The sequence below is a fragment of the Ranitomeya variabilis genome, chromosome 8 (assembly GCF_051348905.1).
Source record: "Ranitomeya variabilis isolate aRanVar5 chromosome 8, aRanVar5.hap1, whole genome shotgun sequence".
In the NCBI taxonomy this organism is placed as follows: domain Eukaryota; kingdom Metazoa; phylum Chordata; class Amphibia; order Anura; family Dendrobatidae; genus Ranitomeya; species Ranitomeya variabilis.
In genome coordinates, this window is record NC_135239.1 from 218539177 (window position 1) to 218566457 (window position 27281).

Below are 27281 nucleotides of genomic sequence, written 5' to 3' on the forward strand. Positions count from 1 at the left end.
ATATATTGTACATAGTGTGTATAATAGGGGGTCTTAGTTAGGTTGGGTGGGGGGATTGGGGGGTTTCAACGGCGGTGATAAGAGACTGATCTGGCCTGGCCCAGGCCCCGCCTGGGGAAAAACTTTGGGGCCTGATCCTAGCTCGGATAATTCCTGAACTTTGTGGCCAGAGCTGGATCAGGGGTGGCGGGATAGTTAGAGTAGGTGTGTGTATATATTAAAAAAACAAACAAACAAACAAACAAAAATTTTTGTACACTGTATTGTATTTAGGTTTGTTGTGGGGTGAATGTGGTGGTGTAAGGGGGGGGGGGCTGTAAGGTGAGGCAGTGGGACCAGTAGGGTTTTGTTGTGTTTGTGGTGTTGTATAGTGTTTGGTTTAGTATAATGTGTTTATAGTGTATATATTGTATATAATATTGTATATAGGACGGTGTGAATGTAGTTGGGGTTGTATATAGTAGTATGAATGAAGCTGGGTCGGGGGTCTTACATGATTTTATACTATTATTTATGATTTTTACAGGGGTATTCATGTAGTTATGAGTATTTTGTTTGTTGTCTTTTAGTTTTGCTTTCTTTATTTTTATTGGAATTTTTCTTTCTCGTCCCTGATTTGTAGGTCATGAACTTTCTCCATTTGTGTTCCATTTCTGGTTTATTTCTTTGTGATTTTTGTCGTTTGTTGTCGTCTGATTGGAGCTTTGTTCTTATGTTCTGTTGTGTTATTTGTAATGTATCTTAGTTATTGTCATGTAAAGTATTTTTAGTTGATAAAAGACCTAGTCTATTACTCCCTGTTATCAGCCTCTGTACACTGTGCCGTGGGTGACGCTCCCTCGTACCTGAGCCAAGCGTCGGAGGAGAAGTTCTGATGACGAGCGGCTCCAGTCGAGGAAGATGTCGGGGATCAGGGTGACCGTCATCTCCAGGACCCGCAGGAGACTGACTGACAGATCGAAGCACGTGGCGCAGACCTTCAGCTGCCGACTGTCCACAAAGTTCCTCTCCAAGCGCTCGGCCGCCTGCTGGATCTGCGCAGAGGACGGAGCTTAGTCAAGTCCCAGGACAACGGAGCAGATCTCCATGTGCGGCCCCCCGGCCCCCGTCCTCACCTCCTGAATCATCCCGATGAACTCGGAGAACGCCCAGTTCAGCTGGTTCAGGACGCTGTTCAGGAAGCTGGAGGCCAATTCTGGGTCCTTGCGGAGCAGCTCCGCCATGTGGCTCTGCAGCAGTGTGGACGGGCACGGCTCTGCAAAACAGTGCAACATGACACCCCGGACCCTCATTCAGATGGGGGGAGCACACCGGACGCTGACTCATATAAAGGGGGAGCACACCGGACCCTCACACACATGGGGGGAGCACACCGGACCCTCACTCACATAAAGGGGGAGCACACCGGACCCTCACTCACATGGGGGGAGCACACCGGACCCTCACTCACATGGGGGGAGCACACTGGACCCTCACTCATATAAAGGGGGAGCACACCGGACCCTCACTCACATGGGGGGAGCACACCGGACCCTGACTCATATAAAGGGGGAGCACACTGGACCCTCACTCATATGGGGGGAGCACACCGGACCCTCGCTCACATAAAGGGGGAGCACACCGGACCCTCGCTCACATGGGGGGAGCACACCGGACCCTGACTCATATAAAGGGGGAGCACACTGGACCTTTAGTCACATGGGGGGGAGCACACCGGACCCTCACTCACATGGGGGTGAGCACACCGGACCCTCACTCACATAAAGGGGGAGCACACCGGACCCTCACACACATGGGGACAAGCACACCGGACCCTCCCTCACATAAAGGGGGAGCACACCGGACCCTCACTCACATGGGGGGGGAGCACACCGGACCCTCACTCATATGGGGGGAGCACACCGGACCCTCACTCACATAAAGGGGGAGCACACCGGACCCTCACACACATAAAGGGGGAGCACACCGGACCCTCACTCACATAAAGGGGGAGCACACCGGACCCTCACTCACATGGGGGTGAGCACACCGGACCCTCACTCACATGGGGGTGAGCACACCGGACCCTCACACACATAAAGGGGGAGCACACCGGACCCTCAGTCACATGGGGAGAGCACACCGGACCCTCACTCACATAAAGGGGGAGCACACCGGACCCTCACTCATATGGGGAGAGCACACCGGACCCTCACTCACATGGGGGTGAGCACACCGGACCCTCACTCACATGGGGGAGCACACCGGACCCTCACTCACATAAAGGGGAGCACACCGGACCCTCACTCACATAAAGGGGGAGCACACCGGACCCTCACTCACATGGGGGGAGCACACCGGACCCTCACTCACATGGGGGGAGCACACCGGACCCCCACACTCACTCTGCAGGCTCGGCAGGTTGGCGTCCTCCGGTTTGGTCTTCAGCAGATGTGGGAGTCTTGTGTATCTATACCCAAAACCGCAGCCCTGAGGAGGAGACCGGGGGTCACACAGGGAAGACGGGAGACCACCCACCCAATAATATCACCCCTCACTCACCCTCCAGAGTCTGACCAGGATCCAGTTGGTCTGCGCCCATGGCCGCTGCTCGTACGGAGCCAGGAGATTCCTCATCATGCTGATCTGCCTGCAGAGACCACGCCGCCCATTAGTGAGCACACGGGCCGGAGAGGGGATCAGCCCAAACCCATGACCGGACCCCCAGACTCACTGCTCCTCGGAGATCCGCTCCACGGCCCGCAGGGAGTGCGGGTAACACACGTAGCTCGCCAGCGCCTGCATCAGGGAGTCCTTGATGTCTATGAAATAAGGAAAGTCCATTCAGCTCCCCCGTGTGATGAGTGCAGTGCGCTCGGGACGCTGAAACACCGGATTACGTCTCTGCCAGACGCTCATACTGCACGAATGAAAGTGAAGAAGGAATCCAGCGTCCAGGAATAAAATCACATTTCTTTATTTGTGTCCATTTAAAACGAGAGCACCAAGCTGCTGAGACCATGAGAGCCGGAGGCCGGGGGCTGGGATTGTACTCGACGCGGTTCACACCCGTTACGTCAGACCTCGAAAGGAGCGGATCAGGGGAAGTAAACGAGGGAACCAAGAAAACACATTGGTGAACAATTGAAAACAAAGCATGTAACAGAAAATCAATGATAATATTCATAGTGGAACATCATTTCTCTCTTAAGGCTCAATAACTGTCCTCCCATCTCTCTTCTTGCTCCCTCTTTGACCGCTTACAATCTGGCTTCCGGTCACACCATTCCACTGAAACTGCCCTACCTATAGTCACCAACGACCTCTTAACCGCCAAGAGCAAGCGACACTACTCTGTCCTCCTCCTCTTGGACCTGTCCTCTGCGTTCTACACTACTCTGTCCTCCTTCTCCTGGACCTGTCCTCTGCGTTCTACACTACTCTGTCCTCCTCCTCCTCCTGGACCTGCCGGCTGCCTTTGACACAGTGGACCATTCCCTATTATTACAGACCCTCTCATTCCTTGGCATCAGACTTGGCCCTATCCTGGATCTCGTCATACCTAACAGACCGGACATTCAGCGTCTCCCACTCACACACCACCTCCTCACCTCACCCCCTATCTGTCGGAGTCCCACAAGGTTCAGTCCTTGGGCCCCTGATCTTCTCCATTTACACCTTTGGCCTGGGACAGCTCATAGAATCTCATGGCTTTCAGTATCACCTCTATGCTGATGACACACAGATCTACATCTCTGGACCAGATATCACCTCCCTACTAACCAGAATCCCTCAATGTCTGTCCACTATCTCATCCTTCTTCTCCGCTAGATTTCTGAAACTTAACATGGACAAAACAGAATTCATCATCTTTCCCCCATCTCACGCGACCCCCCAACGAACCTAACCATTACAGTAAATGGCTGCCCACTCTCCCCAGTCCCACAAGCTTGCGGCCTCGGGGTAATCCTTGATGCTGATCTCTCCTTCAAACCACATATCCAAGCCCTTTCCACTTCCTGACGACTTCAACTCAAAAATATTTCACGAATCCGTTCATTCCTCAACCAAGAATCTGCAAAAACCCCAGTCCATGCCCTCATCAACTCCCGCCTCGAGTACTGCAACCTCCTGCTCTGTGGCCTCCCCTCTAACACGCTCGCACCCCTCCAATCTATTCTAAACTCTGCTGCCCGACTAATCCACCTGTCCCCCCGCTATTCTCCGGCCTCTCCCCTCTGTCAATCCCTGCACTGGCTCCCCATTACCCAGAGACTCCAGTACAAAAGCCTAACCATGACATAGAAAGCCATCCACAACCTGTCTCCTCCATACATCTGTGACCTCGTCTCCCGGTACTTACCTACACGCAACCTCCGATCCTCACAAGATCTTCTCTACTCCCCTCTTATCTCCTCTTTCCACAATCGTATACAAGATTTATCTCGCGTATCACCCCTACTCTGGAACCCTCTACCACAACACATCAGACTCTTGCTTACCATCGAAATCTTCAAAAAGAACCTGAAGACTTAGATCTCCTGACAAGGCTACAACCTGCAGTAACCACCGATGCCCTCACCTACTGTATCCTCACCCATCCCTTGTAGATCGTGATCCCTTGCAGGCAGGGTCCTCTCTCCTCCTGTATCCTCACCCATCCCTTGTAGATTGTGAGCCCTTGCGTGCAGGGTCCTCTCTCCTCCTGTATCCTCACCCATCCCTTGTAGACTGTGAGCCCTCGCGAGCAGGGTCCTCTCTCCTCCTGTATCCTCACCCATCCCTTGTAGACTGTGAGCCCTCGCGGGCAGGATCCTCTCTCCTCCTGTATTCTCACCCATCCCTTGTAGATTGTGAGCCCTCGCGGGCAGGGTCCTCTCTCCTCCTGCATCCTCACCCATCCCTTGAAGATTGTGAGCCCTCGCGGGCAGGGTCCTCTCTCCTACTGTATCCTCACCCATCCCTTGTAGACTGTGAGCCCTCGTGGGCAGGGTCCTCTCCTCCTGTATCCTCACCCATCCCTTGTAGACTGTGAGCCCTCGTGGGCAGGGTCCTCTCCTCCTGTATCCTCACCCATCCCTTGTAGATTGTGAGCCCTCGCGGGCAGGGTCCTCTCTCCTACTGTATCCTCACCCATCCCTTGTAGACTGTGAGCCCTCGCGGGCAGGGTCCTCTCTCCTACTGTATCCTCACCCATCCCTTGTAGATTGTGAGCCCTCGCGGGCAGGGTCCTCTCTCCTCCTGTATTCTCACCCATCCCCTGTAGATTGTGAGCCCTCGCGGGCAGGGTCCTCTCTCCTCCTGTATCCTCACCCATCCCTTGTAGACTGTGAGCCCTCGCGGGCAGGGTCCTCTCTCCTCCTGTATCCTCACCCATCCCTTGTAGATTGTGAGCCCTCGCGGGCAGGGTCCTCTCTCCTACTGTATCCTCGCCCATCCCTTGTAGATTGTGAGCCCTCGCGGGCAGGGTCCTCTCTCCTCCTGTATCCTCGCCCATACCTTGTAGATTGTGAGCCTTCGCGGGCAGGGTCCTCTCTCCTCCTGTATCAGTCGTGACTTGTATTGTTTAAGATTATTGTACTTGTTTTTATTATGTATACCCCTCCTCACATGTAAAGCGCCATGGAATAAATGGCGCTATAGTAATAATGGAACCCGGGGATACGATGGGGCAGGAAGCTCCCGTCACCGCTCCTCGGTCTCCTCCCCGCACATTGTGAGCGTTTATTCTATCACACGGACGTTACAATGTGATCTTTGTCTGTTCTGAGTAGTGACACAATGATCTGAGATGTGGGCGACGTTCCGGGCAGCGGCTGAGTGATATCAATGCTCTCCTGTCCGATTCTTTCATTTCCTGATAGTTGAGGCCACATATTGAGGTTACACGCTGAGCGCTCCGTTATAGAACCACAGGATCCGAACTGCAGGGTAAGAAAAACTTAATTTTGAAAGTTTTTTCATTATTAGAACAAGAAAAAGTCACAGTTGTTTTAGATTGCAAACAAGTTTTCCCTGGATATCGTCCACACTTGTAATAGCCTGCGGTGGACGCCAATGGTGCGGGTTATAAAAGCAGGGGCACCGGGAGCCGCCAGCAGTAGGGGAACACCCGGGCACTATTCTAATGGCGCAGGTTATAGAAGCGGGGGCACCTGGAGACACCTGCAGTAGGGGCACGCCCGGGCACTATTCTAATGGCGCAGGTTATAGAAGCGGGGGCACCTGGAGACACCTCCAGTAGGGGCACGCCCGGGCACTATTCTAATGGCGCAGGTTATAGAAGCGGGGGGGACAGGGAGCCGCCTGCAGTAGGGGCACGCCCGGGCACTATTCTAATGGTGCGGGTTATAAAAGCAGGGGCACCGGGAGCCGCCAGCAGTAGGGGAACACCCGGGCACTATTCTAATGGCGCAGGTTATAGAAGCGGGGGGGACAGGGAGCCGCCTGCAGTAGGGGCATGTCCGGGCACTATTCTAATGGTGGGGGTTATAGAAGGGGGGGGAACGGGAGCCGCCTGCAGTAGGGGCACATCCAGGCACTATTCTAATGGCGAGGGCTATAGAAGCGGGGCACCGGGAGCCGCCTGCAGTAGGGGCACGTCCGGGCACTATTCTATAGCAGGTTATAGCAGCTCCCGGTCCCCCCGCTTCTATAACCCGCGCCATTAGAATAGTGCCCGGACGTGCCCCTACTGCTGGCAGCTCCCGGAGCCCCTGCTTCTATAACCCGCACCATTAGAATAGTGCCCGGACGTGCCCCTACTGCTGGCGGCTCCCGGAGCCCCTGCTTCTATAACCCGCACCATTAGAATAGTGCCCGGACGTGCCCCTACTGCTGGCAGCTCCCGGAGCCCCTGCTTCTATAACCCGCACCATTAGAATAGTGCCCGGACGTGCCCCTACTGCTGGCAGCTCCCGGAGCCCCTGCTTCCATAACCCGCACCATTAGAATAGTGCCCGGACGTGCCCCTACTGCTGGCGGCTCTCGGTGCCCCTGCTTCTATAACCCGCACCATTAGAATAGTGCCCGGACGTGCCCCTACCGCTGGCAGCTCCCGGAGCCCCTGCTTCTATAACCTGCACCATTAGAATAGTGCCCGGACGTGCCCCTACTGCTGGCAGCTCCCGGAGCCCCTGCTTCCATAACCCGCACCATTAGAATAGTGCCCGGACGTGCCCCTACTGCTGGTGGCTCCCGGTGCCCCTGCTTCAATAACCCCCACCATTAGAATAGTGCCCGGACGTGCCCCTACTGCTGGTGGCTCCCGGTGCCCCTGCTTCTATAACCCCCACCATTAGAATAGTGCCCGGACGTGCCCCTACTGCTGGCGGCTCCCGGTGCCCCTGCTTCAATAACCCCCACCATTAGAATAGTGCCCGGACATGCCCCTACTGCTGGCGGCTCCCGGAGCCCCTGCTTCTATAACCCGCACCATTAGAATAGTGCCCGGACGTGCCCCTACTGCTGGCGGCTCTCGGTGCCCCTGCTTCAATAACCCGCACCATTAGAATAGTGCCCGGACGTGCCCCTACTGCTGGCAGCTCCCGGAGCCCCTGCTTCTATAACCCGCACCATTAGAATAGTGCCTGGACATGCCCCTACCGCTGGCAGCTCCCGATGCCCCTGCTTCTATAACCCGCACCATTAGAATAGTGCCCGGACGTGCCCCTACTGCTGGCAGCTCCCGGAGCCCCTGCTTCTATAACCCGCACCATTAGAATAGTGCCCGGACATGCCCCTACTGCTGGCGGCTCCCGGAGCCCCTGCTTCTATAACCCCCACCATTAGAATAGTGCCCGGACGTGCCCCTACTGCTGGCGGCTCTCGGTGCCCCCACTTCAATAACCCGCACCATTGGAATAGTGCCCGGACGTGCCGCTACTGCTGGTGGCTCCCGGAGCCCCTGCATCTATAACCCCCACCATTAGAATAGTGCCCGGACGTGCCCCTACTGCTGGCGGCTCTCGGTGCCCCTGCTTCAATAACCTGCACCATTAGAATAGTGCCCGGACGTGCCCCTACTGCTGGCGGTTCCCGGAGCCCCTGCTTCTATAACCCCACCATTAGAATAGTGCCCGGACGTGCCCCTACTGCTGGCGGCTCTCGGTGCCCCTGCTTCTATAACCCGCACCATTAGAATAGTGCCCGGACGTGCCCCTACTGCTGGCGGCTCCCGGTGCCCCTGCTTCTATAACCCGCACCATTAGAATAGTGCCCGGACGTGCCCCTACTGCTGGCGGCTCCCGGTGCCCCTGCTTCTATAACCCCCACCATTAGAATAGTGCCCGGACGTGCCCCTACTGCTGGCGGCTCTCGGTGCCCCTGCTTCTATAACCCCCACCATTAGAATAGTGCCCGGACGTGCCCCTACTGCTGGCGGCTCTCGGTGCCCCTGCTTCAATAACCCGCACCATTAGAATAGTGCCCGGACGTGCCCCTACTGCTGGCGGCTCTCGGTGCCCCTGCTTCAATAACCCGCACCATTAGAATAGTGCCCGGACGTGCCCCTACTGCTGGCGGCTCCCGGTGCCCCTGCTTCAATAACCCGCACCATTAGAATAGTGCCCGGACGTGCCCCTACTGCTGGCGGCTCCCGGTGCCCCTGCTTCTATAACCCGCACCATTAGAATAGTGCCCGGACATGCCCCTACTGCTGGCGGCTCCCGGTGCCCCTGCTTCAATAACCCGCACCATTAGAATAGTGCCCGGACGTGCACCTACTGCTGGCGGCTCCCGGTGCCCCTGCTTCAATAACCCGCACCATTAGAATAGTGCCCGGACGTGCCCCTACTGCTGGCGGCTCCCGGTGCCCCTGCTTCAATAACCCGCACCATTAGAATAGTGCCCGGACGTGCCCCTACTGCTGGCGGCTCCCGGTGCCCCTGCTTCTATAACCCGCACCATTAGAATAGTGCCCGGACATGCCCCTACTGCTGGCGGCTCCCGGTGCCCCTGCTTCAATAACCCGCACCATTAGAATAGTGCCCGGACGTGCCCCTACTGCTGGCGGCTCCCGGTGCCCCTGCTTCAATAACCTGCACCATTAGAATAGTGCCCGGACGTGCCCCTACTGCTGGCGGCTCCCGGTGCCCCTGCTTCAATAACCCGCACCATTAGAATAGTGCCCGGACATGCCCCTACTGCTGGCGGTTCCCGGAGCCCCTGCTTCTATAACCCGCACCATTAGAATAGTGCCCGGACGTGCCCCTACTGCTGGCGGCTCCCGGTGCCCCTGCTTCTATAACCCGCACCATTAGAATAGTGCCCGGACATGCCCCTACTGCTGGCGGCTCCCGGTGCCCCTGCTTCAATAACCTGCACCATTAGAATAGTGCCCGGACATGCCCCTACTGCTGGCGGCACACGGTGCCCCTGCTTCTATAACCCGCACCATTAGAATAGTGCCCGGACGTGCCCCTACTGCTGGCAGCTCCCGGAGCCCCTGCTTCTATAACCCGCACCATTAGAATAGTGCCCGGACGTGCCCCTACTGCTGGCGGCTCTCGGTGCCCCTGCTTCAATAACCCGCACCATTAGAATAGTGCCCGGACGTGCCCCTACTGCTGGCGGCTCCCGGTGCCCCTGCTTCAATAACCCGCACCATTAGAATAGTGCCCGGACGTGCCCCTACTGCTGGCGGCTCCCGGTGCCCCTGCTTCTATAACCCGCACCATTAGAATAGTGCCCGGACATGCCCCTACTGCTGGCGGCTCCCGGTGCCCCTGCTTCAATAACCCGCACCATTAGAATAGTGCCCGGACGTGCCCCTACTGCTGGCGGCACACGGTGCCCCTGCTTCTATAACCCGCGCCATTGGCGTCCACCGCAGGCTATTACAAGTGTGGACGATATCCAGGGAAAACTTGTTTGCAATCTAAAACGACTTTCAAAATTAAGTTTTTCTTACCCTGCAGTTCGGATCCTGTGGTTCTATAACGGAGCGCTCAGCGTGTAACCTCAATATGTGGCCTCAACTATCAGGAAAGAATCGGACAGGAGAGCATTGATATCACTCAGCCGCTGCCCGGAACGTCGCCCACATCTCAGATCATTGTGTCACTACTCAGATCAGACAAAGATCACATTGTAACGTCCGTGTGATAGAATAAACGCTCACAATGTGCGGGGAGGAGACCGCGGAGCGGTGACGGGAGCTTCCTGCCCCATCGGATCCCCGGGTTCCACTATGAATATTATCATTGATTTTCTGTTACATGCTTTGTTTTCAATTGTTCACCAATGTGTTTTCTTGGTTCCCTCATTTACTTCCCCTGATCCGCTCCTTTCGAGGTCGGACGTAACGGGTGTGAACCGCGTCGGGTACAGTCCCGGCCCCCGGCCACAGTCCCGGCCCCCGGCCTCCGGCTCTGGAGGTCTCAGCAGCTTGGTGCTCTCGTTATAAATGGACACAAAGAAATGTGATTTTATTCCTGGACGCTGGATTCCGTCTTCACTTTCATTAGCCCTTAATGTCTGATGTGAGAAGCACAAAGAAGCATTGGCCGGGCGGGGAACAGGTGGAAGCCAAGCGGGAGATGGGGAGACGGGTGGAGGATGGGAAGGGGTGGGTGGAAGCCAGGGGGAATGGGAGGGTGATGGGCAGAGGCCATGGGATGGGTGAGGAACAAGTGGAGGCTGGAAGGGGTACAGGAGGGTGATGGCCGGGGGATGGGTGGAGGCCGGGAGGGTGATGGGCAGAGGCCAGGGAACAGGACGGGGGATGGGCAGAGGCCAGAGGACAGGACGGGGGATGGGTGAGGAACGAGTGGAGGCTGGGAGGGGGAAAGGAGGGTGATGGGCAGAGGCCATGGGATGGGTGAGGAACAAGTGGAGGCTGGAAGGGGTACAGGAGGGTGATGGCCGGGGGATGGGTGGAGGCCGGGAGGGTGATGGGCAGAGGCCAGGGAACAGGACGGGGGATGGGCAGAGGCCAGGGGACAGGACGGGGGATGGGTGGGGAACGGGTGGAGGCTGGGAGGGGGACAGGAGGGTGATGGCCGGGGGATGGGTGGAGGCCGGGAGGGTGATGGGCAGAGGCCAGGGAACAGGACGTGGGATGGGCAGAGGCCAGGGGACAGGACGGGGGATGGGTGGGGAACGGGTGGAGGCCGGGAGGGGGACAGGAGGGTGATGGGCGGAGGCCGGAGATGGGTGGGGGATCTGACACGGCAATCTCACCTGTTCCCACAATACGTGCATCTGCAAAGTGTTTGGCTAAAATGGCTGCCAGGCAGGTCAGGGTGTCCTCATAACCTGGAGACGGGGAGAAATGGAAGAAGGATTTAAACAATCCAGGAGAAAAACTGCAGGAACGAATGAGACAGAGAGGAAACCGCTGCTCGAAACTGGAGGTACCCCGACAGCCAGGAGTACCCCCTGACCAGCGTATCACAGCATAAAGGGGGCAAATAAACCTGACAGCGATCCATGATTAATGGGATCGACCAAGAATCATAGAATGGTAGAGCTGGAAGGGACCTCAAAGCAGGACTCACTAAGTCATCCCACACAGGTGTCTGTCCAGCCTCTGTGTGAAGACTTCCATTGAAGGAGAACTCACCACCTCTCGTGGCAGCCTGTCCCACTCATTGATCACCCTCACTGTCAAAAAGTATTATCTGATCTGTGTCTCCTCCCATTCAGTTTCATCCCATTACTTCTAGTCTTTCCTTGTGCAAATGAGAATAAAGATGATCCTTCTACAATGTGACAGCCCTGGAGATATTTGTAGACAGCTATTAAGTCTCCTCTCAGTCTTAATTTTTGCAGCTAAACATTCCCAAATCCTGTAACCGTTCCTCGCAGGTCTTGGTTTGCAGACTGGTCACCATTCTGGTCGCTCTTCTCTGAACTTGCTGCAGTTTGTTGATTTCTTTTTCAAAATGTGGAGTCCAAAACTGGACACAGTATTCCAGATGAGGCCATAGCACTGGTATTATACCCCAGAGCTGCACTCACTATTCTGCTGGTGCAGTCACTGTGTACACACATTACATTACTGATCCTGAGTTACATCCTGTATTATACTCCAGAGCTGCACTCACTATTCTGCTGGTGCAGTCACTGTGTACACACATTACATTACTGATCCTGAGTTACATCCTGTATTATACTCCAGAGCTGCACTCACTATTCTGCTGGTGCAGTCACTGTGTACATACATTACTGATCCTGAGTTACCTCCTGTATTATACTCCAGAGCTGCACTCACTATTCTGCTGGTGCAGTCACTGTGTACATACATTACATTACTGATCCTGAGTTACATCCTGTATTATACCCCAGAGCTGCACTCACTATTCTGCTGGTGCAGTCACTGTGTACATACATTACATTACTGATCCTGAGTTACATCCTGTATTATACCCCAGAGCTGCACTCACTATTCTGCTGGTGCAGTCACTGTGTACATACATTACATTACTGATCCTGAGTTACATCCTGTATTATACCCCAGAGCTGCACTCACTATTCTGCTGGTGCAGTCACTGTGTACATACATTACATTACTGATCCTGAGTTACATCCTGTATTATACTCCAGAGCTGCACTCACTATTCTGCTGGTGCAGTCACTGTGTACATACATTACATTACTGATCCTGAGTTACATCCTGTATTATACCCCAGAGCTGCACTCACTATTCTGCTGGTGCAGTCACTGTGTGCATACATTACATTACTGATCCTGAGTTACATCCTGTATTATACTCCAGAGCTGCACTCACTATTCTGCTGGTGCAGTCACTGTACATACATTACATTACTGATCCTGAGTTACCTCCTGTATTATACCCCAGAGCTGCACTCACTATTCTGCTGGTGCAGTCACTGTGTACATACATTACATTACTGATCCTGAGTTACATCCTGTATTATACCCCAGAGCTGCACTCACTATTCTGCTGGTGCAGTCACTGTGTACATACATTACATTACTGATCCTGAGTTACATCCTGTATTATACTCCAGAGCTGCACTCACTATTCTGCTGGTGCAGTCACTGTGTACATACATTACATTACTGATCCTGAGTTACATCCTGTATTATACCCCAGAGCTGCACTCACTATTCTGCTGGTGCAGTCACTGTGTACATACATTACATTACTGATCCTGAGTTACCTCCTGTATTATACCCCAGAGCTGCACTCACTATTCTGCTGGTGCAGTCACTGTGTACATACATTACATTACTGATCCTGAGTTACATCCTGTATTATACTCCAGAGCTGCACTCACTATTCTGCTGGTGCAGTCACTGTGTACATACATTACATTACTGATCCTGAGTTACATCCTGTATTATACTCCAGAGCTGCACTCACTATTCTGCTGGTGCAGTCACTGTACATACATTACATTACTGATCCTGAGTTACCTCCTGTATTATACCCCAGAGCTGCACTCACTATTCTGCTGGTGCAGTCACTGTGTACATACATTACATTACTGATCCTGAGTTACCTCCTGTATTATACCCCAGAGCTGCACTCACTATTCTGCTGGTGCAGTCACTGTGTACATACATTACATTACTGATCCTGAGTTACCTCCTGTATTATACCCCAGAGCTGCACTCACTATTCTGCTGGTGCAGTCACTGTGTACATACATTACATTACTGATCCTGAGTTACATCCTGTATTATACTCCAGAGCTGCACTCACTATTCTGCTGGTGCAGTCACTGTACATACATTACATTACTGATCCTGAGTTACCTCCTGTATTATACCCCAGAGCTGCACTCACTATTCTGCTGGTGCAGTCACTGTGTACATACATTACATTACTGATCCTGAGTTACCTCCTGTATTATACCCCAGAGCTGCACTCACTATTCTGCTGGTGCAGTCACTGTGTACATACATTACATTACTGATCCTGAGTTACCTCCTGTATTATACCCCAGAGCTGCACTCACTATTCTGCTGGTGGAGTCACTGTGTACATACATTACATTACTGATCCTGAGTTACATCCTGTATTATACTCCAGAGCTGCACTCACTATTCTGCTGGTGCAGTCACTGTGTACATACATTACATTACTGATCCTGAGTTACATCCTGTATTATACCCCAGAGCTGCACTCACTATTCTGCTGGTGCAGTCACTGTGTACATACATTACATTACTGATCCTGAGTTACATCCTGTATTATACCCCAGAGCTGCACTCACTATTCTGCTGGTGCAGTCACTGTGTACATACATTACATTACTGATCCTGAGTTACATCCTGTATTATACTCCAGAGCTGCACTCACTATTCTGCTGGTGCAGTCACTGTGTACATACATTACATTACTTATCCTGAGTTACATCCTGTATTATACCTCAGAGCTGCACTCACTATTCTGCTGGTGCAGTCACTGTGTACATACATTACATTACTGATCCTGAGTTACATCCTGTATTATACTCCAGAGCTGCACTCACTATTCTGCTGGTGCAGTCACTGTGTACATACATTACATTACTGATCCTGAGTTACCTCCTGTATTATACTGCAGAGCTGCACTCACTATTCTGCTGGTGCAGTCACTGTGTACATACATTACATTACTGATCCTGAGTTACATCCTGTATTATACCCCAGAGCTGCACTCACTATTCTGCTGGTGCAGTCACTGTGTACATACATTACATTACTGATCCTGAGTTACATCCTGTATTATACCCCAGAGCTGCACTCACTATTCTGCTGGTTCAGTCACTGTGTACATACATTACATTACTGATCCTGAGTTACATCCTGTATTATACTCCAGAGCTGCACTCACTATTCTGCTGGTGCAGTCACTGTACATACATTACATTACTGATCCTGAGTTACCTCCTGTATTATACCCCAGAGCTGCACTCACTATTCTGCTGGTGCAGTCACTGTGTACATACATTACATTACTGATCCTGAGTTACCTCCTGTATTATACCCCAGAGCTGCACTCACTATTCTGCTGGTGCAGTCACTGTGTACATACATTACATTACTGATCCTGAGTTACATCCTGTATTATACCCCAGAGCTGCACTCACTATTCTGCTGGTGCAGTCACTGTGTACATACATTACATTACTGATCCTGACTTACATCCTGTATTATATCCCAGAGCTGCACTCACTATTCTGCTGGTGCAGTCACTGTGCACATACATTACATTACTGATCCTGAGTTACATCCTGTATTATACCCCAGAGCTGCACTCACTATTCTGCTGGTGCAGTCACTGTGTACATATATTACATTACTGATCCTGAGTTACATCCTGTATTATACTCCAGAGCTGCACTCACTATTCTGCTGGTGCAGTCACTGTGTACATACATTACATTACTGGTCCTGAGTTACATCCTGTATTATACCCCAGAGCTGCACTCACTATTCTGCTGGTGCAGTCACTGTGTACATACATTACATTACTGATCCTGAGTTACATCCTGTATTATACTCCAGAGCTGCACTCACTATTCTGCTGGTGCAGTCACTGTGCACATACATTACATTACTGATCCTGAGTTACATCCTGTATTATACTCCAGAGCTGCACTCACTATTCTGCTGGTGCAGTCACTGTGTACATACATTACATTACTGGTCCTGAGTTACATCCTGTATTACACCCCAGAGCCGCACTCACTATTCTGCTGGTGCAGTCACTGTGTACACACATTACATTACTGATCCGGAGTTACATCCTGTATTATACCCCAGAGCTGCACTCACTATTCTGCTGGTGCAGTCACTGTGTACATACATTACATTACTGATCCTGAGTTACCTCCTGTATTATACTCCAGAGCTGCACTCACTATTCTGCTGGTGCAGTCACTGTGTACATACATTACATTACTGATCCTGAGTTACATCCTGTATTATACTCCAGAGCTGCACTCACTATTCTGCTGGTGCAGTCACTGTGTACATACATTACATTACTGATCCTGAGTTACATCCTGTATTATACCCCAGAGCTGCACTCACTATTCTGCTGGTGCAGTCACTGTGTACATACATTACATTACTGATCCTCAGTTACATCCTGTATTATACTCCAGAGCTGCACACACTATTCTGCTGGTGCAGTCACTGTGTACATACATTACATTACTGATCCTGAGTTACATCCTGTATTATACCACAGAGCTGCACTCACTATTCTGCTGGTGCAGTCACTGTGTACATACATTACATTACTGATCCTGAGTTACCTCCTGTATTATACCCCAGAGCTGCACTCACTATTCTGCTGGTGCAGTCACTGTGTACATACATTACATTACTGATCCTGAGTTACATCCTGTATTATACCCCAGAGCTGCACTCACTATTCTGCTGGTGCAGTCACTGTGTACATACATTACATTACTGATCCTGGGTTACATCCTGTATTATATCCCAGAGCTGCACTCACTATTCTGCTGGTGCAGTCACTGTGCACATACATTACATTACTGATCCTGAGTTACATCCTGTATTATACTCCAGAGCTGCACTCACTATTCAGCTGGTGCAGTCACTGTGTACATACATTACATTACTGGTCCTGAGTTACATCCTGTATTACACCCCAGAGCCGCACTCACTATTCTGCTGGTGCAGTCACTGTGTACACACATTACATTACTGATCCTGAGTTACATCCTGTATTATACTCCAGAGCTGCACTCACTATTCTGCTGGTGCAGTCACTGTGTACATACATTACATTACTGATCCTGAGTTACCTCCTGTATTATACTCCAGAGCTGCACTCACTATTCTGCTGGTGCAGTCACTGTGTACATACATTACATTACTGATCCTGAGTTACATCCTGTATTATACCCCAGAGCTGCACTCACTATTCTGCTGGTGCAGTCACTGTGTACATACATTACATTACTGATCCTGAGTTACCTCCTGTATTATACCCCAGAGCTGCACTCACTATTCTGCTGGTGCAGTCACTGTGTACATACATTACATTACTGATCCTGAGTTACATCCTGTATTATACTCCAGAGCTGCACTCACTATTCTGCTGGTGCAGTCACTGTGTACATACATTACATTACTGGTCCTGAGTTACATCCTGTATTATACCCCAGAGCTGCACTCACTATTCTGCTGGTGCAGTCACTGTGTACATACATTACATTACTGATCCTGAGATACATCCTGTATTATCCTCCAGAGCTGCACTCACTATTCTGCTGGTGCAGTCACTGTGTACATACATTACATTACTGATCCTGAGTTACATCCTGTATTATACTCCAGAGCTGCACTCACTATTCTGCTGGTGCAGTCACTGTGTACATACATTACATTACTGGTCCTGAGTTACATCCTGTATTATACCCCAGAGCTGCACTCACTATTCTGCTGGTGCAGTCACTGTGTACATACATTACATTACTGATCCTGAGATACATCCTGTATTATCCTCCAGAGCTGCACTCACTATTCTGCTGGTGCAGTCACTGTGTACATACATTACATTACTGATCCTGAGTTACATCCTGTATTATACCCCAGAGCTGCACTCACTATTCTGCTGGTGCAGTCACTGTGTACATACATTACTGATCCTGAGTTACATCCTGTATTATACTCCAGAGCTGCACTCGCTATTCTGCTGGTGCAGTCACTGTGTACATACATTACATTACTGATCCTGAGTTACATCTTGTATTACACCCCAGAGCCGCACTCACTATTCTGCTGGTGCAGTCACTGTGTACATACATTACATTACTGGTCCTGAGTTACATCCTGTATTACACCCCAGAGCCGCACTCACTATTCTGCTGGTGCAGTCACTGTGTACACACATTACATTACTGATCCTGAGTTACATCCTGTATTATACTCCAGAGCTGCACTAACTATTCTGCTGGTGCAGTCACTGTGTACATACATTACATTACTGATCCTGAGTTACATCCTGTATTATACTCCAGAGCTGCTCTCACTATTCTGCTGGTGCAGTCACTGTGTACATACATTACATTACTGATCCTGAGTTACATCCTGTATTATACCCCAGAGCTGCACTCATTATTCTGCTGGTGCAGTCACTGTGTACATACATTACATTACTGATCCTGAGTTACATCCTGTATTATACTCCAGAGCTGCACTCGCTATTCTGCTGGTGCAGTCACTGTGTACATACATTACATTACTGCTCCTGAGTTACATCCTGTATTATACCCCAGAGCTGCACTCGCTATTCTGCTGGTGCAGTCACTGTGTACATACATTACATTACTGATCCTGAGTTACATCCTGTATTATACTCCAGAGCTGCACTCACTATTCTGCTGGTGCAGTCACTGTGTACATACATTACATTACTGATCCTGAGTTACATCCTGTATTACACCCCAGAGCCGCACTCACTATTCTGCTGGTGCAGTCACTGTGTACATACATTACATTACTGATCCTGAGTTACCTCCTGTATTATACTCCAGAGCTGCACTCACTATTCTGCTGGTGCAGTCACTGTGTACATACATTACATTACTGATCCTGAGTTACATCCTGTATTACACCCCAGAGCCGCACTCACTATTCTGCTGGTGCAGTCACTGTGTACATACATTACATTACTGATCCTGAGTTACCTCCTGTATTATACTCCAGAGCTGCACTCACTATTCTGCTGGTGCAGTCACTGTGTACACACATTACATTACTGATCCTGAGTTACATCCTGTATTATACTCCAGAGCTGCACTCACTATTCTGCTGGTGCAGTCACTGTGTACATACATTACTGATCCTGAGTTATATCCTGTATTATACTCCAGAGCTGCACTCACTATTCTGCTGGTGCAGTCACTGTGTACATACATTACATTACTGGTCCTGAGTTACATCCTGTATTATACCCCAGAGCTGCACTCACTATTCTGCTGGTGCAGTCACTGTGTACATACATTACATTACTGATCCTGAGTTACATCCTGTATTATACTCCAGAGCTGCTCTCACTATTCTGCTGGTGCAGTCACTGTGTACATACATTACATTACTGATCCTGAGTTACATCCTGTATTATACCCCAGAGCTGCACTCACTATTCTGCTGGTGCATTCACTGTGTACATACATTACATTACTGATCCTGAGTTACATCCTGTATTATACTCCAGAGCTGCACTCACTATTCTGCTGGTGCAGTCACTGTGTACATACATTACATTACTGGTCCTGAGTTACATCCTGTATTATACCCCAGAGCTGCACTCACTATTCTGCTGGTGCAGTCACTGTGTACATACATTACATTACTGATCCTGAGATACATCCTGTATTATCCTCCAGAGCTGCACTCACTATTCTGCTGGTGCAGTCACTGTGTACATACATTACATTACTGATCCTGAGTTACATCCTGTATTATACCCCAGAGCTGCACTCACTATTCTGCTGGTGCAGTCACTGTGTACATACATTACATTACTGATCCTGAGTTACATCTTGTATTACACCCCAGAGCCGCACTCACTATTCTGCTGGTGCAGTCACTGTGTACATACATTACATTACTGGTCCTGAGTTACATCCTGTATTACACCCCAGAGCCGCACTCACTATTCTGCTGGTGCAGTCACTGTGTACACACATTACATTACTGATCCTGAGTTACATCCTGTATTATACTCCAGAGCTGCACTCACTATTCTGCTGGTGCAGTCACTGTGTACATACATTACTGATCCTGAGTTACATCCTGTATTATACTCCAGAGCTGCACTCGCTATTCTGCTGGTGCAGTCACTGTGTACATACATTACATTACTGATCCTGAGTTACATCTTGTATTACACCCCAGAGCCGCACTCACTATTCTGCTGGTGCAGTCACTGTGTACATACATTACATTACTGGTCCTGAGTTACATCCTGTATTACACCCCAGAGCCGCACTCACTATTCTGCTGGTGCAGTCACTGTGTACACACATTACATTACTGATCCTGAGTTACATCCTGTATTATACTCCAGAGCTGCACTCACTATTCTGCTGGTGCAGTCACTGTGTACATACATTACATTACTGATCCTGAGTTACATCCTGTATTATACTCCAGAGCTGCTCTCACTATTCTGCTGGTGCAGTCACTGTGTACATACATTACATTACTGATCCTGAGTTACATCCTGTATTATACCCCAGAGCTGCACTCATTATTCTGCTGGTGCAGTCACTGTGTACATACATTACATTACTGATCCTGAGTTACATCCTGTATTATACTCCAGAGCTGCACTCGCTATTCTGCTGGTGCAGTCACTGTGTACATACATTACATTACTGCTCCTGAGTTACATCCTGTATTATACCCCAGAGCTGCACTCGCTATTCTGCTGGTGCAGTCACTGTGTACATACATTACATTACTGATCCTGAGTTACATCCTGTATTATACTCCAGAGCTGCACTCACTATTCTGCTGGTGCAGTCACTGTGTACATACATTACATTACTGATCCTGAGTTACATCCTGTATTACACCCCAGAGCCGCACTCACTATTCTGCTGGTGCAGTCACTGTGTACATACATTACATTACTGATCCTGAGTTACCTCCTGTATTATACTCCAGAGCTGCACTCACTATTCTGCTGGTGCAGTCACTGTGTACATACATTACATTACTGATCCTGAGTTACATCCTGTATTACACCCCAGAGCCGCACTCACTATTCTGCTGGTGCAGTCACTGTGTACATACATTACATTACTGATCCTGAGTTACCTCCTGTATTATACTCCAGAGCTGCACTCACTATTCTGCTGGTGCAGTCACTGTGTACACACATTACATTACTGATCCTGAGTTACCTCCTGTATTATACTCCAGAGCTGCACTCACTATTCTGCTGGTGCAGTCACTGTGTACATACATTACTGATCCTGAGTTATATCCTGTATTATACTCCAGAGCTGCACTCACTATTCTGCTGGTGCAGTCACTGTGTACATACATTACATTACTGGTCCTGAGTTACATCCTGTATTATACCCCAGAGCTGCACTCACTATTCTGCTGGTGCAGTCACTGTGTACATACATTACATTACTGATCCTGAGTTACATCCTGTATTATACTCCAGAGCTGCTCTCACTATTCTGCTGGTGCAGTCACTGTGTACATACATTACTGATCCTGAGTTACATCCTGTATTATACCCCAGAGCTGCACTCACTATTCTGCTGGTGCAGTCACTGTGTACATACATTACATTACTGATCCTGAGTTACATCCTGTATTATACCCCAGAGCTGCACTCACTATTCTGCTGGTGCAGTCACTGTGTACATACATTACTGATCCTGAGTTACATCCTGTATTATACTCCAGAGCTGCACTCGCTATTCTGCTGGTGCAGTCACTGTGTACATACATTACATTACTGATCCTGAGTTACATCCTGTATTATACCCCAGAGCTGCACTCACTATTCTGCTGGTGCATTCACTGTGTACATACATTACATTACTGATCCTGAGTTACATCCTGTATTATACCCCAGAGCTGCACTCACTATTCTGCTGGTGCAGTCACTGTGTACATACATTACATTACTGATCCCGAGTTACATCCTGTATTATACCCCAGAGCTGCACTCACTATTCTGCTGGTGCAGTCACTGTGTACATACATTACATTACTGATCCTATAGTATATCCCAGAGCTGCACTCACTATTCTGCTGGTGCAGTCACTGTGTACATACATTACATTACTGATCCTATAGTATATCCCAGAGCTGCATTCACTGTTCTGCTGTGTACATACCAGGAAGCTCCTCCATGCTGCTGACGGGGCTGAAGTAATTCTTTAGGGAGTTGTAACTGTTCATGGCGACATTCAGGTAGAACTCTGGCATGAAGGAGAAGAGTGCTCCGGTGCGGTCGGAGTGCTGGATGCTCCGCAGACAGACCTGCAGTAACCAGTAGATGTCCTGCATCTTCTCCTGGGGGTGGAGGATGGGAATCAGTGACTCTTCCTAATACTGGTAATTTTCTCCTGTCAGTGACTGGTGGCAGAGGCCGGGGAGGTGACCGGTGGCAGAGGCCGGGGAGGTGACCGGTGGCAGAGGCCGGGGAGGTGACCGGTGGCAGAGGTCGGAGAGGTGACCAGTGGCAGAGGCTGGGGAGGTGACTGGTGGCAGAGGTCGGGGAGGTGACTGGTGGCAGAGGCCGGGGAGGTGACCGGTGGCAGAGGCTGGGGAGGTGACCGGTGGCAGAGGCTGGGGAGGTGACTGGTGGCAGAGGTCGGGGAGGTGACTGGTGGCAGAGGCCGGGGAGGTGACCGGTGGCAGAGGCTGGGGAGGTGACTGGTGGCAGAGGTCGGGGAGGTGACGGGTGGCAGAGGTCGGGGAGGTGACCGGTGGCAGAGGCCGGGGAGGTGACCGGTGGCAGAGGTCGGGGAGGTGACCGGTGGCAGAGGCCGGGGAGGTGACCGGTGGCAGAGGCCGGGGAGGTGACTGGTGGCAGAGGCCGGGGAGGTGACTGGTGGCAGAGGTCGGGGAGGTGACTGGTGGCAGAGGTCGGGGAGGTGACTGGTGGCAGAGGCCGGGGAGGTGACTGGTGGCAGAGGTCGGGGAGGTGACTGGTGGCAGAGGTCGGGGAGGTGACTGGTGGCAGAGGCCGGGGAGGTGACTGGTGGCAGAGGTCGGGGAGGTGACTGGTGGCAGAGGCCGGGGAGGTGACCGGTGGCAGAGGCCGGGGAGGTGACCGGTGGCAGAGGCCGGGGAGGTGACTGGTGGCAGAGGCCAGGGATGTAACTGGTGGCAGAGGCCGGTGAGGTGACCGGTGGCAGAGGCCCGGGGAGGTGACCGGTGGCAGAGACCGGGGAGGTGACCGGTGGCAGAGGCCGGGGAGGTGACCGGTGGCAGAGGCCGGGGAGGTGACCAGTGGCAGAGGTCGGGGAGGTGACTGGTGGCAGAGGCCGGTGAGGTGACCAGTGGCAGAGGCCTGTGAGGTGACCAGTGGCAGAGGTCGGGGAGGTGACCGAACACACTGGCTCTCGCCATTCTGCTGCAGCCTCTTCTTGTGAGTGATTGGGGGGTGTCAGTTATGGCCCCCCAGCTGATCGGTGTATTCTGCCCCTTTGCCCTATTGTCAGTGTGTGATAGGCCCGGGGAACAGTCAGATGCAGCTGGTGGGGCAGTGCGGACCCCCGGGGTGGGTGGCACATGGGGCAGCCGGTACCTTGGAGTAGATGGTGACGTTGATCCAGGCCAGCCGCCGGCTCAGGTGGTTCAGCTTCTCCAGGAAGACTTGTTGACTCTTCTTCAGCTCCTCCAGGATGTCCGGTCTCTGTTCAGACCACATATCATTACAAATGTCAGCGGTGTTACCCTGCGGGCACAGCCGGGGCGGCCCCTACTTACCCTCTGGGGGCAGCGCTTTATCTTCTCCTCTGTGTCTTTAAGGGCCAAAGCATATTCATTCACATCGTCTGACACCCCGACCATCTGCAAGAAAACGACACGACACAGGAGGAAGTGGTCAGGATCTGCTCGTGGTAGGCCGGGCAGTGGTTGGCATCTGCTTGTGGTGGGCTGGGCAGTGGTCGGGATCTGCTTCTGGTGGGCTGGGCAGTGGTTGGGATCTGCTTGGGGTGAGCCGGGCAGTGGTCAGTGTCAGGAATATGATGTATTTGATTCTCTATTATCACGCACACTGAGCTCTGCTACATCCATTAGGTCTGGAAATCATATATGAAAAAAGCACCAAAGCAACCAAGGTCATAAAAGTATAAAAATGTTATTCATAAACATATAAAACCAATTAACAGTTAATCAAATAGGGATGTGAGAGAGGTAAGCCAAATTAAGGTGGCACTGTCGGGGTCGTAAAACGACAATTACCCTTCCTTCACCAGTCATTCCAAATTAATATGTGTGCAGGGCATCTGGTACCGGATAAGAATAAATCAGACAGGTAGCTGGTTCAAACTTAGTTAATGCCCCGTGCATCCACACATGTCTGCAGCGGTCACACCAACTGGCTTTATTCTAAAATACACAATACTATATTGAGTGTTAGGGGAAGGCGTGCATTAGGCGGGGTTTAAGCTAGCATCCAGTCTTTCTGATTTGTTCTGACGTCTTCTGGTGAATCCTCCCTTTCTCCACATTCCTGAGTTTCGATTCTGAAGAAATGAATCATCCCTCCAGACACAAACCAGAAACGAAACTGAACCCTGGCGGCCATCTTTAAATACAATTACATATGCATTAGCTAGCAGATAGGAAAAACTTATTGTTTCACAGTATAAGATATATAAAAGTACAGAAAGATATATAAGAAATATATTTTCACCTTGACAGCACCACACTAAGAGACAGATACCATCAGGTACATATAGAATAAGTATGGTTGCTCAAAAACGTGCATGTGCACAACATGCAAAGCAGCATGTCAATTTATAAAGTCTGGTGCATGCTATAGCCAGATCAGAATATCCCCAGGAGGGCTGTGTGCCACAACTAGAAGAGGAGCAAAGAGTAACAAGAAACTAAGATAACATGTAAACATTACCTGAGAGGTACCTGGAGCTCTGTGGTGCCACCATCCCCAACGCGCGTTTCGGCGCTATGCCTTCTTCCGGGGGATCAGCTGGTCAGGAGCATACCCAATCAGTAGCGTAATTTACTTCAGAGGACTTAGGGTACATTTTAGACCAAGGAGGATGAGACTAGTAAATATTATAGCTTTTACTCCCAAAAAATTAGGGAGTGTTACAAAAATATTTAAAAAGATATTACCAAAATGAGACAATTATAATATGTACAGATCGATCACAAAATAAAAGGGATTAAAGATGAAAGTAAACTTACATTTGTCTTATTATCATGGCTGACCATGCGGCGTGGGGGAGGGGTGACATCAAAATGCATCACAGTCTCTCTTTAGCTGGCTCCCTGGGCAAAAACCTAGTGAAAAATGAGCTCCCACTATCTTATACCCCCCTGGCTGTGACAACACTAAGTGGGCTGAGTTATGAAAGCACTCCTCTTTTCTAAGCAACCAAGACTTCCCTAATTTCATAATTCGGTGGGGCAAGCTCATGGCATGACATGACCACCATAGATCTTGGTACAAGAGTAGAGTTCTTCTAAGTCTAAACATGACTTGGCTATGCATCTCGGCTAAGCAGTAATGCGTTTCTCGGTTTCTGCTGGTACGGGACATTAGAAAAACATTGTGTGTGTCGCTCTACCCTAGCACATCCCAAATATGTAACTTTCACACCTATCTCCCTACCTGGGGTCGAATTATTCCCTCTTGAATAACTGTCATACACAACAGAATGCACATGGCTGAAAACAAAGAACTGGCTTTCTGCTAACCCCCGCATTCTTGAGGGAGGGGGAACAGAGTCACACACTGGAGTTTCACGTTACAGCTGTATTGTCAGCAGGGAGGAGCTGGGAGGAAGGAGGGTCAAAAGCCCACAGCGTGTGTCTGTACCCACACCTAATGGATGTAGCAGAGCTCAGTGTGCATGATAATAGAGAATCAAATACATCATATTCCTGACAGTTGGGATCTCCTCAGGGTGGTCCGGGCAGTGGTCGGGATCTGCTCGGGGTGGGCCAGGCAGTGGTCGGGATCTGCTCAGGGTGGGTGGGGCACTGGTCGGGATCTGCTCAGGGTGAGCCGGGCAGTGGTCAGGATCTGCTCGGGGTGAGCCGGGCAGTGGTCGGCATCTGCTCGGGGTGAGCCGGGCAGTGGTCAGGATGTGCTCAGGGTGAGCAGGGCAGTGGTTGGGATCTGCTTGTTGTGGGCCGGGCAGTGATCACGCTCAGCTCAGGGTGGGCTGGGCAGTGGTTAGAATCTGCTCGGGGTGGGCCGGGCAGTGGCCGGCATCTGCTCGGGGTGAGCCAGGCAGTGGTCGGGATCTGCTCGGGGTGGGCCGGGCACTGGTCGGGATCTGCTCTGGGTTGGCCGGGCACTGCTCGGGATGAGCTGGGCAGTGGTCAGCATCTGCTCGGGGTGAGCCGGGCAGTGGTCGGGATGTGCTCAGGGTGGGCTGGGCAGTGGTCGGAATCTGCTCAGGGTGGGCCGGGCCTCACCTTCCCCAGCTGCTGGTGCACGCTCAGATTATAGAAACTAAGATAACATGTAAACAGTACCTGAGAGGTACCTGGAGCTCTGTGGTGCCACCATCCCCAAGGCGCGTTTCGGAGCTATGTCTTCTTCCGGTTGATTAGCGGGTCAGGAGCCAACCCAATCAGTAGTGTAATTTACTTCAGAGGACTTAGGGTACATTTTAGACCAAGGAGGATGAGACTAGTAAATATTATATCTTTTACTCCAAAAAGATTAGGGAGTGTTACAAAAATATTTAAAAAGATATTACCAAAATGAGACAATTATAATATGTACAGATCGATCACAAAATAAAAGGGATTAAAGATGAAAGTAAACTTACATTTGTCTTATTATCATGGCTGACCATGCGGCGTGGGGGATGGGTGACATCAAAATGCATCACAGAGTCTCTCTTTAGCTGGCTCCCTGGGCAAAAACCTAATGAAAAATGAGCTCCCACTATCTTATACCCCCCTGGCTGTGACATCACTGAGTGGGCTGAGTTATGAAAGCACTCCTCTTTTCTAAGCAACCAAGACTTCCCTAATTTCATAACTCGGTGGGGCAAGCTCATGGCATGACATGACCACCATTGATCTTGGTTCGGGAGTAGAGTTCTACTAAGTCTAAACATGACTTGGCTATGCATCTCGGGTAAGCAGTAATGCTTTTCTCGGTTTCTGCTGGTACGGGACATTAGAAAAACATTGTGCGTGTCGCTCTACCCTGGCACATCCCAAATATGTAACTTTCACACCTATGTCCCTACCTGGGGTCGAATTATTCCCTCTTGAATAACTCTCATAGACAACAGAACGCACATGGCTGAAAACAAAGAACTGGTTTTCTGCTAACCCCCGCATTCTTGAGGGAGGGGAAACAGTCACACACTGAAGTTTCACGTTACAGCTGTATTGTCAGCAGGGAGAAGGAGCTGGGAGGAAGGAGGGTCAAAAGCCCACAGTGTGTATCTGGACCCACACCTAATGGATGTAGCAGAGCTCAGTGTGCGTGATAATAGAGAATCAAACACATCAAATTCCTGACAGTCGGGATCTGCTCAGGGTGGGCCGGGCAGTGGTCAGGATCTGCTCGAGGTGGGCCAGGCAGTGGTCGGGATCTGCTCGCTGTGGGCCAGGCAGTGGTCGGGATCTGCTCGGGTTGTGCCAGGCAGTGGTTGGAATCTGTT

At 50.9% G+C, this 27281-nt stretch overlaps 1 protein-coding gene across 3 annotated transcripts in view; it reads right to left on the minus strand.

Annotated features, from left to right (window-relative positions):
* Positions 1-27281, minus strand: part of RNF123 (ring finger protein 123) — a 107288-nt gene that overhangs the window by 21426 nt on the left and 58581 nt on the right. For all 3 annotated transcript variants that reach the window (XM_077277212.1, XM_077277210.1, XM_077277213.1), the window contains 9 exons: positions 23383-23466; positions 23201-23308; positions 21783-21960; positions 11161-11235; positions 2714-2801; positions 2542-2629; positions 2385-2469; positions 1116-1255; positions 846-1034 (listed from right to left, as the gene is read on the minus strand). In XM_077277212.1, the coding sequence (XP_077133327.1) occupies positions 846-1034; positions 1116-1255; positions 2385-2469; positions 2542-2629; positions 2714-2801; positions 11161-11235; positions 21783-21960; positions 23201-23308; positions 23383-23466 (1035 nt within the window). The remainder of the gene's footprint in view (positions 1-845; positions 1035-1115; positions 1256-2384; positions 2470-2541; positions 2630-2713; positions 2802-11160; positions 11236-21782; positions 21961-23200; positions 23309-23382; positions 23467-27281) is intronic.